General features: G+C 46.0%; 1 protein-coding gene across 1 annotated transcript; it reads left to right on the top strand.

Annotated features, from left to right (window-relative positions):
* The first annotated feature begins 4,346 nt into the window (after positions 1 to 4,346).
* On the top strand, positions 4,347 to 14,388 carry MED6 (mediator complex subunit 6). Its single transcript, XM_085889787.1, has 8 exons — positions 4,347 to 4,460; positions 4,628 to 4,784; positions 6,385 to 6,476; positions 9,510 to 9,592; positions 9,690 to 9,798; positions 10,053 to 10,168; positions 10,650 to 10,677; positions 12,010 to 14,388. The coding sequence occupies exons 1-8, from the start codon at positions 4,439 to 4,441 to the stop codon at positions 12,135 to 12,137; spliced, it is 735 nt and encodes a 244-aa protein (XP_085745913.1). The 5' UTR covers positions 4,347 to 4,438; the 3' UTR covers positions 12,138 to 14,388.
* Positions 14,389 to 17,406: the final 3,018 nt, after the last annotated feature.

The following is a 17,406-nucleotide window of genomic DNA, read 5'->3' as shown; positions in this document are numbered from 1 at the left end:
ATGGGGTAGTGGTTTGCGTCACAATGGGCATCACAACGAACAAACAAGTGCGTACAGTCCATAAGTCCTCTTGGAACTTCAGTTGTGGTTCATTGTGATTATATCGCAGTTGATGAGGTACTGGACATGTGCTCTTGCAGTCGATGTGTATAACTGGACCCAATGTCGTGGGGCGACGAGGCACAACCATTTGTCTTCGTAATTTAAGGGTGATACCATAAACAAGTTCCGCTGACGTACATCCTAGATCATCCTTCATGGTAGTGCGAATGTCCAGTAGCACCAGGGGGAAATATTCACACCACCGACTCGGGTCTCATTGAGCTTTCAAAGCTGCTTTCAACTGCCGATGGAAACGTTCAACCATGCCATTGGCTGCTGGGTCATAAGCAGCGGTACGAGTACGATTGCTGCAGTACCTTTGGTTCGTCAAACAGGCTCGTCAACTCAGTGGAACAGGTGGAACTCAAATTGCCGACCCCTTTCTGTCGTCATGGTGGATGGTGTGCCATGCTTTGAAATCCAATGGTGTACTCATGGTCTGGCGACTGTCTTTGCTGTGATGTCATGTAGAGGAATAGCATCAGGCCACCTGGTGCAGCGATCAATGCAGGTGAGCATGTAACTGTATCCACATGATGGAGGTGGTGGTCCCACAAGATTGATGTGAATGTGTTTGAATCTCACATCTCACATAGCAAAGATACCTAAAGCAGACGTGACATGGCGATGGACCTTAGCTTTCTGACATGGAATGCAATTTCTTTGCCCACTCATGGCATATATGGTCATTCATGGCTTATTGAGACATCACACCAGATGCATCGATCTGAAGTAGGGAGTGGTACTTGCCATAACGACAGTGGAGAAGATGGATCTCGTAGCTCACAGAGCTCCTCATCATGCTTCTGATCAGCTGCTATTTGGTTGTAATCGATGGAGGAAGAAGTGTGAAGTGCATCGATGTGCGAATGTGAGAGTGCATCAGCTACCACATTCTTGAATTCCTTCACGTGCCTGATGTCCGTCGTGAACTGAGATATGGAGTCGAGATGACCAGTCTCCCTTGGTTGAGTGTGAGGCATACACCAAAGGTTTGTGGTTGGTGTAGATGATAAAAGTTCATCCTTCCAGTGGATGTCTGAAGTGCTTGACGCTGAGATACATGGCTAATGACGCCCTACCAAAGGTACTGCAGCAAGTCTCAGCCTGTTGCAGAAGAAGAGTGGCTGCCATTCTCCGTCAACAAGCTGTTGGAGTACGCCACTAATGCTCACATCCGATGCATCAGTCGCGAGGCATAACAGGGGTGTCTGGCTTACGATGGACATTGAGGGCATCCTCAACCAATTGAACTTTCACCTTTTCAAAGGCTGAAAGCTCTCGCTCACCAAGGTTGACAGACTGGGTTTAAACCAGGCCTAGTTATCTGAACAATTTAGAAATAATGTCTGTAAAAATAGAAACCATGACATGACCTTCCCAAGGCTGAGCCTGTGAGAGGCCCGCCTCAGAGTGAAGTGCCACCAGAAGTGCCTCCAAAGCATGATTGAACCAATGATAATCACATCCCGACAGGGCCCGCAAGCCTGCCTGCTGGAGTACCCCCGAACCTTTCCAAGCCCGGGCGACAAGCTCGGCTGGGAACTGCTGCTGCACATGACTGCCGCCCCCCACCTTTGCAAGGGACTCCACAAAGCGGGACTCCCCCTTTATTACGGCAGAGCCTTCATTGCTCTCGGGAGTGCTTTACAACACACCTGACCCATCAGTGCTGCCAGTACCCCGCTGCGCGCCCCCCCCCCTCCCCACAGGCTGTCGCCAGGCCATAAAAAATTGTCCAATGCTTTAAAAATCGGAAAATACCCAGGAATGATACCCCACCTCATTTTATACACATACTCATTAATTAGTCACAGCTCGCTCAGGTGCAAGGAATCCAGCAGGCTTCTGGGGGCTATGTAATTTTGACGCTAAGGACGCAGGGCACAGTTTTGAGAGTCGAGGGTGTCTCAGCATTCTTCCGGAACTCTGTAGCATGTCCTACTTGGACCACATTAGATCTTCCACTCATTTGGCCTAATATAATCCTCCTGGGTGATGGGAGGAGGTGATTTATGATGGTCAACCTGTCTGGCGAAGATGACAACGGTCCATCACCGATTGCTAGTCAAGCTAGGAAGCGGGGCAGCCATTGGCGGGAGAGTACCGATGAGTCGGACCCTCCCAAAGTGGTCAATGCCCTGTCTATCCCCGAAGAGCATCACACCAAACTGTTAGTCATAGTTTTGGCCTCTGATGGCTCCAAACCCTTGAGCCCCGACAACCCGATCAAAATGGCATGACTGATCAAAAAATAATTCGGAGACGCTTCCAGTGCCAAAAAGCTCAGAACCTGTGTTGTGTTCGAGTCTCGTTCCAGATCCTTCGGTCTCTGAGGGAGAGTCGAGGAATCATTCACAGGATCGCTTCCTCCATTGAAATTGATGACGTTAAGAACCATTTGGACGATGTGGGAGTTCTTGACGCCCGCCTACGGTCAGGGATGCCATCAAGGTCAACACCCCAATGGTGGTTTTGACCTTCAGTAACCCAGTCCAATATTTTCCTGGGGTATCACGGTACGTGAATAAATCCCATCCTCCTGAAGGTGTTCCAAGTGCCAAAAGTTTGGGCATACTGATCCAGCCTGTCGGGGCAAACACCGCTGCAGCAAATGTAATGGAGACCATGAATACGGAAGCTGCACAAGTGAAAAAAATGTCTTGTGCCAACCGTGGTGGGGATCACAATACAGCATTTAGAGGATGCCCTGAATTCCAAAAGATATGTTCAGATCCAACAGGTGAAAACCCAAAGGAAATGATCCGATGCTGAGGCTGCCCTGAAGGTCCCCACAATTAAGTCCCCAATAAACGAGGTCAACATTAAGACCAAAACTGATGGCCAGGTTAAAGTATTAACGACATCAAGTGGGAGTTCAGACCAAGAGGTAAGACCAAGAATGCCAAACTGAGTGTAATCACCGCTGTGGATGTGAATTTCAAAATGGGGTTCAGTCATAAAGTGCACAGGCCAAGCAAAAAGGAGATCCGAGAAAATCAATATAATTTCCTCCACAGCCATTAAAACACGTGGGGTTGGGAGGTAATCTTTTCCAAGGAGATAAATAAGATATTCAACCAATGAGGTCATAAAAGTAGAGGGTCAGATTCCAAACAGTCCCAGGACATCCCCTGCAGATCAATGAGAATGATCCAATGGAATGCAAAAGGCTTAGTCGCTCGTGGCTCTTGAGTTTACTGAGTTCATCAAGGATCTCTCAACCAAAGGAGATGTAATCTGTGTTCAGGAAACCTGGTTAAAATGTCACAACTAATTTAACATCCTGGTTGTACCTTCACGCGCAGGAATAGAGCAAGTTGAAATGGAGATGGGTGGTGGGGTGTTTCTCAAGCTTGATGTTCCCTTCATGGTGATGGACTGGAATGTAATCGAATCAAAATCCCATGCACAAGGAAGACTGCCACAGTTATAAATCTCTACAACCTGGTCCTGGACCAACCCCAGATCTAGAACCCACTCCAGGAGATCCGAAACAGGTGCAATGGGGGTGATCTTCCGGTGAATTTGAAACCCCAACCCCTCTGGGCCCGTCAGACCTCTGTGATCTAAACAGGAGTCGCACTAACAAACAATGAGCAATTTCAGTGGGAGACCTCTCCCGACCAAGGGGACATGGTGCCATCAGGTGCACCCTTTGGTTGAAGATCCGAATCAGGTGCAATGTGGGTGATCTTCCGGTAAATTTGAAGCCCCAACCCTTCTGGGCCCGTCAGACCTCTGTGATCGAAATAGGAGTCGCACTAACAAACAATGGGCAATTTCAGTGGGAGACCTCTCCCGACCAAGGGGACATGGTGCCATCAGGTGCACCCTTTGGTTGAAGATCCGAATCAGGTGCAATGGGGGTGATCTTCCGGTAAATTTGAAGCCCCAACCCTTCTGGGCCCGTCAGACCTCTGTGATCTAAACAGGAGTCGCACTAACAAACAATGGGCAATTCCAGTGGGAGACCTCTCCCTACCAAGGGGACATGGTGCCATCAGGTGCACCCTTTGGTTGAATGCTCCGTCTCATTTCCCCGACTCTCCAGAGGAGACCGGGTGATCCTCCACAGGCCCAGACTCAGACATTGCGCTCTAAACGACTATTTATATCGGACAGAGCGTCTCCCAAGGTGCTTCTGTGAGCGGTGTAAGGTTTCCGGAGGTTTGGATCACATCTTCACACAATGCCCTCGGTACGGGGCGTATATAGAGCCTCGTAGCTCTGAAGACGCCATTTTAAAAAAAATAAAAAGAGAAGAAGAAGATTACCATGACGTCATGACGTTTCACCGGATGCGGTCTCACAGTCGTTCTGCTTCCGGTTCATCATGGCAACCATGGACGGACGAGGTTGATGTTTGATTTGTTGTTGTTGTTTTTGATCCAGCACGTCATCGCGGGATCATGTGGCTCATTTAACCCGGTTTTGATTTTGTCCGTTTCGTTGTCATAACGTAGTTATCTTGTGCCAACGCGGGTGTCATCGTATACTGCATGGCGTTGCCGTGTTCACACAGATTTGCTGGGAATCTCGTGGCATGACAGTAACTGGATTCCGCTGCTTAACCCTGCCAACGTGCTGGACTACTTCTCCGAAAGGAGCAATCCCTTCTACGATCGTTCGTGTAACAACGAGTTTGTGAAGATGCAGCGACAGACCTTGGATCAACTCAAGTGTGTTGACTTGCCTCGTTTATATTTCGATTTTACGAGCATCGTAGTCCGTACCCACCGGGTGGGTGGGAGGTTGCCCATTATTTCCTGAACAAGCTCAAATGAACGAAGATCCTCGTCCTCTTAATGATGACGTCATAAAACGAATATGACGTCGTAGTGATGTATCAGGTTTGCGATAAATTATCCGTGCTCATGCCCGGCTTGATTCCCGCAAACAAAATGCAAACGGCTTGCCTAGTTTCGGAGATAATTTTTAAGGCGATTTCCATTAGCGGAGATATTATGACGTCAACTTTTTTTTTCTTGGAAGAATTTCCAAAATTGGAGATGGTTACTGCCTGCGCGTGGGCTTTCTGCATATACATGGCAAGTTTCACGAAGATCCGATGAAAACTCTGGGTTGTGAAACAAAAAATGTCAAAAAATAGGAATGACGTCATAAAAATTGATATGACGTCATAGTGATGTATCATATGTGCGGTAATTCATCTCTGCTAATGCCCTGTTCGATTCCCGCAAACAGAATTCAAAAAGCTTGCCTAGTTTCGGAGATAATTTTTTAGGCGATTTCCATTAGCGGAGATTTTTTGACGTCATAACTTTTTTCTTGGAGGAATTTTCAAAATCGGAGATGGTTACTGTCTGCGCGGGGAATTTTTACATATATACGCCAAGTTTCAGGAAGTTTCTTTGAAAACTGTAGGCTGTGAAACAAAAAAGTCCACAAGAACAACAACGTGAATAAGACTTAGAGATCCTCCACGAGGACCTAAAAAGGTCGATGCTGTACATTACAATAATACTCTGGAGATGTTTGCGTGCTGTGCGTATGGAGGTCGAAAAGGTACATTCAAACAGTACGTAATTAATAGACACTAGCCGAAACCCCATCACAGACGGAATCCGTTCCATGAGCCCAATATGACAACCAGTGGCGGCTCTTGCAAGAGCCGGATCCCAGTCGATGTACTCCATGACCTTACCTAATGAGGCCTACAAAACGTCCTTGTACACGACATTTTTGGTGTACACTGCTCCTTGTGAAGAAGTCCCCTGATTTGTGCACGTGTCTACTTTGACGTACAAACACCGTGTCAAAACTTCTCAGGTCACAGTACCGAGAAAAACGTGACGTGACCACAAGGAGGAGCACAAAATTGGTCCTTTAGTACTAATATATAGAAACTCACGTGGGTCTAGGGAGGGAGGTGTCACCGTCCGCAGTATGCCACGCCCACTAGGTGGACGTCATTTGGTTTCCTCCAATCAGATGCAGGCAACCTCAGCCTTGCAACTTGTGAGTGAGCTTCTCCACTTCAGCCCTGTCGGTGTATTCCAGTGGAAAGTAACTTGCTGCCAAAACCAAATGGGGAAATGAAATTATTGCTTTAAAAGCATCGGCGTCCTTTTCAAATCCAGCGGCCAATCGTCGTTTCGGTGAATCTTGTTTGCTCGCAGGTTGCTGTGGATTGTAGAGTTTACATGTACACATGATTATGTGGAACCTTTGCTTTGAAGTGGTTTATTGAGCATTTGTTTTTATTTATTTATTTATTTATTTGCTTGCTTGCTTGCCCTTCCCTCTTCCTCCCCCCAGCACCATGACTGGCTTGGAATACATTCTTCTTCACGTTCAGGAACCCATTCTATATATTGTCCGAAAGCAGCATCGCCATTCTCCCACACAGGGTAATCGAGCTTTCAAGTGCTGTTCGAATGAACACGATTGATTCCTGATATATATATATATATATATATATATATATATATATATATATATATATATATATATATATATATATATATATATATATATATATATATATATATCTATCTATCTGTGGTGCTCTGACTGAAGGCAGGTTGTGTTATCAAAGTACCTCCATGACTAGCATTACACCGGGTGGTTTTCCTTCACCTTCCCCGACGTAGTCGGCAGAGGAATTTGTAATTTGGTCGTGGTGCTGGAGATAACTCATCGACTCGTCTTAAAAGACGCCGTGAGATCGTTAACATCCACCGACTAACGCTAGCAGGCGGGACACTCAGCTTGACGACTGCATGAGGAATGGCATACTTTGTGACGCAACGCCCCACGTGTGAAGCACCAATTGATCGCATACTATGTTTGTGTTTTCTCGATACAGAGAATCAGTTCTGCCGAAGCAGTTCCTTGGTTCGAATTGGAATGCTGGACAGGTCACCATTCTGACACAGGAAGTTAGGGCAGGAATTTGGAACTTTGCCATGGTGCTGCCAATAACTCACCTACTCCTCACAAAGGACCTTTAACGTGGGATCTTTAACGTCCACCAACTAATGCTGGCAGATGGGGCGCCCAGTGTAACGGCCATCCGAGGGACGGCACCCACGTTGATGAATCGCCCTGCCTATGAAACACCGGGATGACAGGTTTATAGCTGGTTCGGGATTCAAACCCAAGTTAGACAGCTTCGAGGCGAGAGGTTATGGGTGCACACAATCTCGTGTTTCTCCTGCCAGTACCTTTCCAGGGAGACCGTTCCATGCATTAACTACTCTGAGTGAAAGACCCTTTGCTTTACCATCCAAACTCTCTTCTTTACTCTGAAATTGTGAGCCCAGTCCTGTCACTGTACATTCTATTGAATAATTATCATACACTTATCTTGTCTACACCCTTCATTACCTGAAACATCTCCATCATATCTCCTCGTAAACACCTCAACCATAGCCTCCTGCATGACCGAAAGTGAACGTTTTGAAATGTTCAATGATGATCTCATTGCAAGTCATTTCCTTCAAACGTATTGCGCTCATTGGTGACCGACGTCCGTAATTTTCCCCAAAACTGCAGCAATAGTATTGTTACGGCTGTGGAAATTCGCAAACCACCATTCAGGTCCCGTAGGTGAGATAACTCTAAGTACATGTGTAGTTAGCCCCAAACCCGTTGTTTAGAGGGAATTTATGTGATTCATTCGGGCTGCGACGCTTTGAGATAGCCGTTTTTCTGTTCTATCTTTATTTTGAACCAACCACGTCTCAACCGCCATAACCATCAAACCACCACCGATAAATCCTCCACCACCCTCACATCTCTCCTTCTACGGCCATTCCCGCACCACCTGTGAACACTGAGCGTCGGGCTGTCTTGGGCTTGTTCAGGATACGCATCGAGCCGCGAGTGCAAATAGCGGCCTTTCCGAGGGAGAATTCGGATCAAGAATGCTACACGCCCACTTCTGATCCGTCCAATCAGCAAGCGCGGAGCGGCTTGGCCCCGCCTCCAGGCGTGTCCGTGTGAAATCGAAATATGCAAATTCTAGGATCAGGGGAGGTTCACGCCCACTTTTCCTCCGTCCAATGGGCGAGCGTGGCTCCGCCCGCGAGCTCATCCTGATCCGGAAATTTGCATATTAGTTCTCCTGCCGGCCTATAAAACGCCGAGCGCAAGGCGAATCGTGGCAGAGTCAGTTTTGGTGGCAGAGAGTTTTGGCAGAGAGTGAGAGTTTTGGTAAGAGTCATCAGGCGGAGTGTGGCAGAGTCAGTTTTGGTGGCAGAGAGTGAGAGTTTTGGTAAGAGAGTCATCGGGCGGAGTGTGGCAGCGGCGGAGTGTGGCAGAGAGTGGAGTCGGGTGGCGAAGGCACCGAGTTGGGTTCTGCAGTCGGCTGAGGAGAGTTGGGGGAAGAGGCCAAGGAGCTCGGGTCCGAGGCGAGAAGGACGGCAGTCGGTGACGAGGTCGCGGTGGGAGATCGCTTGTCGCGGGACCTAAGCTAGCCAGCCATTCTCCCTCCCCCAGAGCATCAACAATTCCCCCTTTTCCCCCGCGCTGAGATAGTGCTGAGATAGTTTCGTGCCAACGAAACCCGCGAAGGAGCACGGAGTCGGGGCACATCCACGCGGCCACGTCTGTGGCTCGTCCGCCAACACGCCACGAGGACGTGGGTAGGACCCACCCGGTCTCGCGGACCTGGCCGCTCCTTCAGGTCCCGCGCACATATTGGCCTACAGGCCCGTCTGCCCCCTTGTCTATGATGGTGGCTTCTTTCCTTTGCTTTTGAGTAAATGTGGGTTGGCGCCGTGTCTTGTAAAGTAGAACTGTGTAAGTGTTGCCATGTGTACGCGTATTCGGTTGTAACTCTGCATCGTTGTTTCTTTTGTTTTCCTGATATAGGTGCATTCTGACTGGCTGTATATGTGTGCTTTCCGTATGTCGCGTAATAAATGTGCATTGTGTGAACTGTTTTCCCGTTTCGCTTCGTCTTTTCTTTATTGACTCTCCATCCTGCTTCACGTAAAGGGTTCGTAGTGGGCTTAATACGCCCGATAATTAATCGGAACCGTCGAGGCCGACGATAACACCGCTCGGTTATCCCGATAGCACGGAACGGACCGCTTAAGCGGTTCGTGTCTGGAGTCAGCCTGCGGCGAGGTACGATCGCCCGGTCGACCATCTGCGCAGGTACTTTGGTAGATCGAATTTGGCGAGCGACCCTATCCTGCGCGGGTGGGCAATTGGCACAGTCGTGATGGGGTTAAACCCTCACCCGTGACTAGCTCCCAGCGTTGTTCCGAGAGGGTCACGACAGAATTGTCCGTTCCGGTGGGCGAGGCGGCCGCCATTCGAGTCGAGCAGCCGATCGCACGCCGGCGGGTGCGAATTCGCAACAGTCTATTCCAGTCGTGCGTACAATGTCAATATCTGATGTACAATTGCAAACTTTTTTGTTGTTGTTGCAGTTACACCACTAACCGACTACTACATCATAGCCGGTGTGGTTTATCAGGCACCGGATATTGGATCTGTAATTAATTCCAGAATAGTAAGTTTTCATCCTTGTGGAATTAAGATTTAAATGATTCAAGCTGTGATGACGAGCAGGGAATGTAACGAGTTGTTTTTTTCCCTCCAAATCGAAGCTCAATGCTGTCCATAATATCCAATCGGCATTTGATGAGACGCTGTCATATTCTCGGTACCACCCATCAAAAGGCTACTGGTGGCGCTTCAAAGAGCAAGAAGAGAAAGGTAAGAACGAGAAATTCGATGAGAAACGATGTCATAGTTTGGCTGCTTGACAATCTCGGCCTTGATTCCAAATCGAACTGCCGTCCAGTCTGATTTTAATCCACAACCTCTGAGGTCAATCCAGGATTGCTGACCACTATCCCATGCTCATAATGGCTTTGTAAGCATTATGATACAATCACAATGGTGTTGAGATTTCTAATTTCAAATTTTGGTATTTCTTGGCATACTCGTGTTTACCATGTACGTTCCAGAAAAGGTTGCACCAAAAAGCAAGAAAAAAGAAGAACCAAGTTCTTTGTTCCAGCGTCAGAGAGTGGACATGCTTCTTAATGAACTCTGCCAAAAGTTTAGCCCAAAGTTTTATCAGGTTTGTGTGTTGCTCATGTGATTGTCTTTCCACATTTTGCTTCATCACCCATCGTGTTGATCCGATTTATGGTTTTTGAACCTCCTTCATAAATGGACATTTTCACTCCCTTCGGCTTTGGTTAAGAGTTTCGACCATTAAAGGCAAGAGGAGGGTTTGTTTGGAAATTCTATAATCTATATCTTCTGTTTCACAGACTGTAGGGTAAGGAGCGATTCCAGGAATGTGTTTGACATGTTATGTAGATACAGCCTGTGTGTTTATAAGCAACATACAGTGCTGAATACTGCACTATGTGTACCTAATGCAATGGCAGCACTCGTATGGTGTTTTTTTGTGGGCAGTAGTTTTGGCAGTGTTGGTGCACGCTTTGTTAATCCCAGCGGCAGCACTGCGTGTATTTTTCCTAACTTCCTTTTTTTTTTTTCCCTGCCCCTCCTTTTCCCCCTTCCCACTCCCCATATACGTAATGCATACACAGGTGAAGCCTGGAGAGAAACCTGTGCCAGGTAAGATACCAGATATTAATATTTGTGTTAAATATTCTCCTCTTGGTTTTGTACATAAATGGACGCAGTTTCCACGATGAGTAACCAAAGTTGATGCTCTGCACGGTGTAGGCCATGCGGTATAATTGCAGAGACCTCCGGCCTTTTACTGCTAAGGATGCTTGTTCCTCGTCCTCCTGCTCTGCCATGTTTTGTGTGTTAACCAAGACTGTGTATGTTGAGCCAGCGATGAAAATGGACATTTAGATCACAGGACAGACGTGGTATTGCATCCACTAGTTTAAACGACACGATCACCTTGTCCACATATTTGTAGTGAGCATCGTGCTTGGCGGGCTGGCAGGATGGCCAAGAGGTACGCGCACTCGTCTCTAAGCAATCCAGCCTGGGTTTGAATCCTGACCCAGCGATAAACTGTCATCTCGGTGTTTTACAGGCAGGGTGATTCATTAATGTGTGTGCCGTCCCTTGGATGGACCTTAAACGGTCGTCCTTTCTGCCGGCGTTATTTAGTGGACATTAAAGATCCCACGGTGTCCTTGGCGAAGAGTAGGCAAGCTATCGCCGGCACCATTAACAAATTACAAATTCCTTCCCTAACTACTACTAGGAAAGCAATGGCAGACCCTCCCCCCCCCCCCCAATATAATCCTTGCCAAGAAACTGCTCCGTCAGCCCCGACGCTCTGCCACAGAGTATGGTACATTGGCATCAGAATGGCGCTTGACATGTGGGGAAGAGAGCAAAGTTGATCCCTACTGCCCTCAGGCCTGTCCATCCCTTGTACCCAACACGCCACTTCAAATGTTCATAAAATATTCGACATTATATAAAGATTCACCCTGCATCCATCCATTGGGACCATACTCTATGCAGAGCGTTGATGCTGCCGAAGCGGTCTCCTTGGCTATTGAACACCATCCTGGATGGGTCGCCACTCCGCCACAGGATACCAGGAAGCTGGCACTCATTTTGCTGACCTCAGAAGGATGACAGGCAGGGTTAACCCCACCTGGTATTAATTCAACAGCTGAGTGGGATTTGAACTCAAGATCCTAGGATCCCAAGCCCAACACCCTAACCATTAAGCCAACACCAGGCATCCTGTACACTTGTGTTTATAAAAGAAAAGTTGCAAAATATTCAACATTTCAAAAAAATGATGAAGGTATCATGAAACTTGAGGTGATAGGGCTGGAGGGGTTTTTTGTTTTTTTTAAATGATAAAAAAGCAAAATTGACCAGAAAACTTACCAGTTGCCAGAAATCTGGTAGTTCTATTAAACATTGCTTTATCATGTATTACCATGCCTCCATTTTGTACTCGTGCAGCTGAATCGGCAAAGGAGGGAGAGCAGCCAAGTGAGTCTGCAAAGGCTGATGAGAAGGACACAGCCAAGACCTCGCAGCAAGTTCCAGCAGTCAAAGCCCCTCCTGAGAAACGGGCACGACTTGCCTAGAGCCAGCCTACGAGAAAAAGCTCAAGTATCAACAGGACACGAGTCAAACCTAAATATGAAGGCAACCAACATGATAGTTAATTTACTGCTGTCAATCTGCCCAATCAGTGGATGATATGCATTTGAATTAAAGAAAAAGGGAACTACGTAAATTCCACTTCCGACAACTCTTGGTTATCGTCGTGGCAAAGATGACACCGAAAGGTGATGGCCAAAAATGCTTTTACATTTCATGGCCAAGTCGGAGCAGAAGTTGACAAGTACTCTTTTTGAGCTCTTGAACCCTCGACCAATGTGATTTGGTTGTAAATGGAACCACACGTTTGTTTGTGCCAGCACGAGAATTGGTACAAACACTGCTTGATGGGTTTCATGATGCACAGTGAGCAGTGGTATGAACAAAGTGCAAGAATTGCAGCTTACCTTTGGCATCAAACAATTTATGTTGTATCTTCTATAAAGAGCAACTCAATGTTGTGTATAGATTTTAATGATGAGCATTTTGCATTCACCTATTTTATTCATAACAAGGTTTAGGGATCAGAGGACATCAAAAACGGATACCATTTGGTGTTTTTTAAATTTCACTTTAACGTGTGGTCTTGGTGCTGGCAGGGGTGTGCATACTCATCTTCGAGCTATGTCGCCTGGGTTTGAATCTTGACCCAGCTTTAAATTGTCATCCTGGTGTTTCACAGGCAGGGTGATTCATCAATGTGTGTGTGTTGCCCCTCCAACAGATGCTAAACTGGCATCCTGTCTGCCAACATTCGTTGGTATACATTATAGTCTGGCAGCCAGGTCCTGAAATAGCGTTTCGTTTCACCCCCAGGATAGACAAGGTTTGACACTTGTATATGGAAGGGGAGGGTCTCGAGTATTTTAAGACCAAGTGGAAGCATCTACTGAATCAGCAAGGTACTTGAAATCTCAAATCTGTGAAGGTACCACAAGGTGACTCGGCTGCCTTACTTTTGGGGAGCTCAAAATATCATCGCGGGGAGAGCCACGAAGGAGGGTCTGTCCCTGGTTTCTGTCCGGATTCACTGGGAATCGCAGGCTGTCGCACACGAATAATTTTGTCGCGGCAGGTCGCGAATCGACTGCGAATGCCAATAACTTGACCACGTGACCCAGGGTGCTCCGTCTGACAACCGTTTACCTAGGAACACATGATCGCCTTATCGGGGAATTACGCCCTCTGCGTACTTGCGTTACTTTCCATAACAGGTGCAGCTGAGCGGAGTTTCCAAGTACGCACCGGTTATTTAAACAGATTTTGGGGAATAACGTCCCGGCTAAGCTCGGGGCCATGCTCAGTGGAGGAAATCAATGGAGGAAAAGACAAAAACGAGCTGAATACATTTCTGACAGGCACATTTATTTAAACGACAGTGAGGAAAATTATGTGGCACAGCAAGGGATTTATTGCAAATGTACAACAGGGATAGCAAGGAATTTGTGGGGTGTGACAAGACATACAATATTCACAAAAGAAGTAGACACCATACAGTTATATGAAATATGAAATATTATATGAAATATTCTTAAAGAGTCTTAACTTATGCCACAATAGGCGCCATCACACACACACACACACACACACACACACACACACACACACACACACACACACACACACACACACACACACACACACACACACACACACACACACACGAGGAAAATTAGAGATAGCCAAGAGAGGGATAGAAGCAGTTGAGGATTAGCGACCTCTCAATACCTGGCATGGTCGGTGGACCTGCGCATCCCAAATTGCTTAGGAAAGGGGAGGAGGGAGAAATACTGAGGGTGTCGAGGGTGCGTGAGTGAGAGGTGCAAGTGTAATGTAACGTGGGGTGTAGTGTAATGTAACGTGGGGTGTGGGTGTGGTGCAAGAGAAAGAATGTGAGGTGCAGGTCAAACTTACCAGTTGACTTCTTGATTTTTTTCATTTATTTATATTTTCATTTACGGATGCTTTCCAACAGTTCTGTGATTATTTTTTTATTTTTCCTGGTGTATCGGCTTCGATGTCCATCGGCACACAAAATTTCAGCTTTCTACGTCACCCAGAAGGTCCCTATCTTTAATATCAGTTAGTCAGAGGTTAGAAAGACCTTTATATTTTAGATATATATCTCGATGGTCAATGTTAGTCACCTGGAATACACCCTTGTTGTTTTCCAATAGTTTTTGACACATCAGGTATCTTATCTCGAGAAATGAATTAAACATGCCTCTGCTGAAACGGCTCTATTATGGACATCTTCATGTATGACTGCCAAACTTTCATGTTTGTGATTTGCAGTGGTTCATTTAGTTATGCTTTAAAATTTAAATCGTTATTCTGAACAAACTGGGATATATTTGATCTGAGCTTATGATGCAAGGGAGGCTACTTGTTGTTCTGCACTCGGTAATGTTCTCATGGATTGATACACCATTCAACGTAAGATACGTGACGTCACATGGTAAAATGGCAGTTCTCAGAAGACTAAAGTTGTATTGTTTTCAGGAATGTAACATCATCTTTCTTGAAAGGCAAGTTGATCTAACTATTCACTTCCCTCAGGAGCCTTTTATCCTTTTGAGAGTTCTTTTTTTTTGTCGTCAATGAGATTATCTGGAAAATCCAAACTGATCGTCTTTTGTAGACTTCTGTTCAGTTGTTTCAGGTCTTCCAGCTCTTCAATAGCGACAATTTCTGCTCGATTTAATAATGAACGCATTTGCTCTTTCAGGATTTGCAGAAGAAAGCCGCATGACATTCCAAGTTCCCTTTGTGTGCAGCCTTTTTGGCTGCTGGTTGGTTGCATCATTGGTTATGGGTGCAGCTGTGCCGCTATTACCAGTACACTGCTGCTCATTTCACAGACCTCGGAAGGATGGCAAGCTGAGTCAACCCCTTGGTGTTAATTCAGCAGAAAACGGGGCTCAAACTCAGGAGCCTAGGATCCCAAGCTACCACCCTAACCGCTAAGCCAATTTCAGGCTACACATTCCAACTGATCCAACTCAACAAAGACTTTTGTCGCATGAGAGCTTCCACAAGTGCCTGTTCTTATGGTTATAGGTGTGTAGGTGTCCGGCACGTTGTTTTCTATCAATAAACTGACGTCTGCTTCTATTGTGGGTATTGCTATGTCTCTCAAATGTGGCCAATGGTGGATACACTTTTGGTAACTCTAAGGTTTTCCATTTACAAATCTCCCACGACCAGTCCCTGAACTGCATAAGTCTACATTGCATGCAGAGCGTTCATCGTTTTAAGAGCTATCTATGGGTTTTCCACTACCCCCAAGCTTTCTGAGAAGACCCTCAACAGAATGATGCGTGCTACTTCCAGGATCCAGGAACGCATATAATAGGTCTGCAGTATTCACACCATTGTTATTTCAACAGTTACTGGAACGATAACCATAGTACAATCTCTTTCCCTGAATTTCAAGCCCTCTTTTACATCGCTAGCAAAGCTGGCACATGCTTCCATAGTACCTGTGTCATCATTGTTGTTTACTGAGTTCCACCCTTTCTGTCCAAAGGTCTGAGGAGGTTTACCATTGACATGACACATGGAAGGATGCCGTCCTTCACAATGCTGACGGGTAGCTTTGTATCGACCCCGTTTTTACTGATGGCCAACCTTGAAACAACCAAAGCATAGACCGTTGACTTTGAGTTTATTTTATCTTGGTATGGTAATTGTTTCACATTTTTCGAGAGAACGTTCTGTATTCTTTCAGTACAGACATGGTGGAGTAAAGGCGATTGTTTTCTTGATGTCGTAGCTTTCATTGGAGTTACTCAACTTTCCTGGCTGTCTATCACATTAATCATCTGGTTGTTCAGAGACTCACCTTGGTAGCAAAGCTGTTTTTGGAACTTTCTTTTGAGAGTCTGTGGTGGCTCATTAACTTTCTTAGATTCACTTTTAACAAACTGGACCAACTGTGTAAATTTCACCTGCTCAGATGTGATCCTGTTTTGGTGAACAATATTTCTCCATTTATCATGTGGTAGAAATAGGGCAGCTTGTGGACCGACTTCTTTAGGTTGTTCGAATATTCCAAGACCTTCACAGACTCGATGCTATGGATGGCATGTTCACACTCCACTAAAAAAAAAAAATACTAAACCCATCCAAAGCCTTTGGATTGTCCGGTTTAATTGTGGGCCAGTCAAGGGTGCATTTTATAAAGGCGTTGGCTAACACCTCATTGCTGCCGTAGTGCTCTTCAAGCTCTAAGTACTGACAGGGAACCAAGGTTAGTGTCCATGTAGCTAAAACCACTCAGGATCTTCTAGGCTTTGTCTATCATGCACTGCTCCAAGTTGGAGCAGATCTTAAGTTTGATCTGTGGCACATTCTGTTGCTGAATAGTCAGTTCAACATCTCCTATGTTCTTGTAGGGTCCTATAGCTGAAGGGTCTCAATATGAGGTTTTAGTCTCTCATCGACCTCGTCAACATGAGCAATAGCTGAATGTCATTCTCCTCCATGTTTACAACTATCTTCGAGTTAAATTGCCAAATAAGCCTTTTTAAACTCAAGTAGATTTCCACCACACATTGATTTCTGGAACAGGTTCCGCATCCGATGGACAACAGACTATTTGGTTTTGATTGGTGAGTCCTGACGAGCTGAGACATGAGGAACAGCTGGCGTCTGGCTGACTGGTATTGTGGGAGCCAGGATTTGGACATCCTGTATTAGCTCCATTGTTTTCGAGGTCCTTTGTACTTTCGTCAGAGTTGACCTCAGTGGTTTTGATAGAGGTGGTAGGAATTTGGAGTTGGTGAAAATCAATGAAGGCACTGGTCGAATTGTTGTGTTCATCGACGGCAAACATGGTGCTTAAATTTTCCCGACTAGAAAGAGCATCACCAAGTCGTAACAGACATGCAAGCTCTATCCCATGCAATAATCCTTGTCCCAGATGAGTTTCTTTAGTTAAGCTGACAGAACAAAATATTAATGATTGAAGAAGTTCATGAGTGAGTGTGGCTGGATCAATTATATCTGAAGATGTCCTACCTGTTTAACATTCCACGCCGCTCTTGAGTTTGATCTGTGACACGGAAGTAAATGTGCTCGCCATGGTTCAAGTGTTAAATGTTTAATGCAGTTTGAAGTGAAAATGTGAAATTGAGTGGTGGAACCTAATATAAGTAACCCAAACGTGAAGCTAAGGATTATAAAGTTCTGTTAGCAAATATTTAAAGCAGGTTCCATTCAATGTGGAAGCAAAGCAGAACAACGAGCACC

Source organism: Eptatretus burgeri, chromosome 7 (assembly GCF_056783735.1).
Source record: "Eptatretus burgeri isolate ZD-2024b chromosome 7, Ebu_testis_v1, whole genome shotgun sequence".
NCBI lineage: Eukaryota > Metazoa > Chordata > Myxini > Myxiniformes > Myxinidae > Eptatretus > Eptatretus burgeri.
Note: the sequence above shows the minus strand (reverse complement) of the source record. Positions and strands in the feature narration are given on the sequence as shown.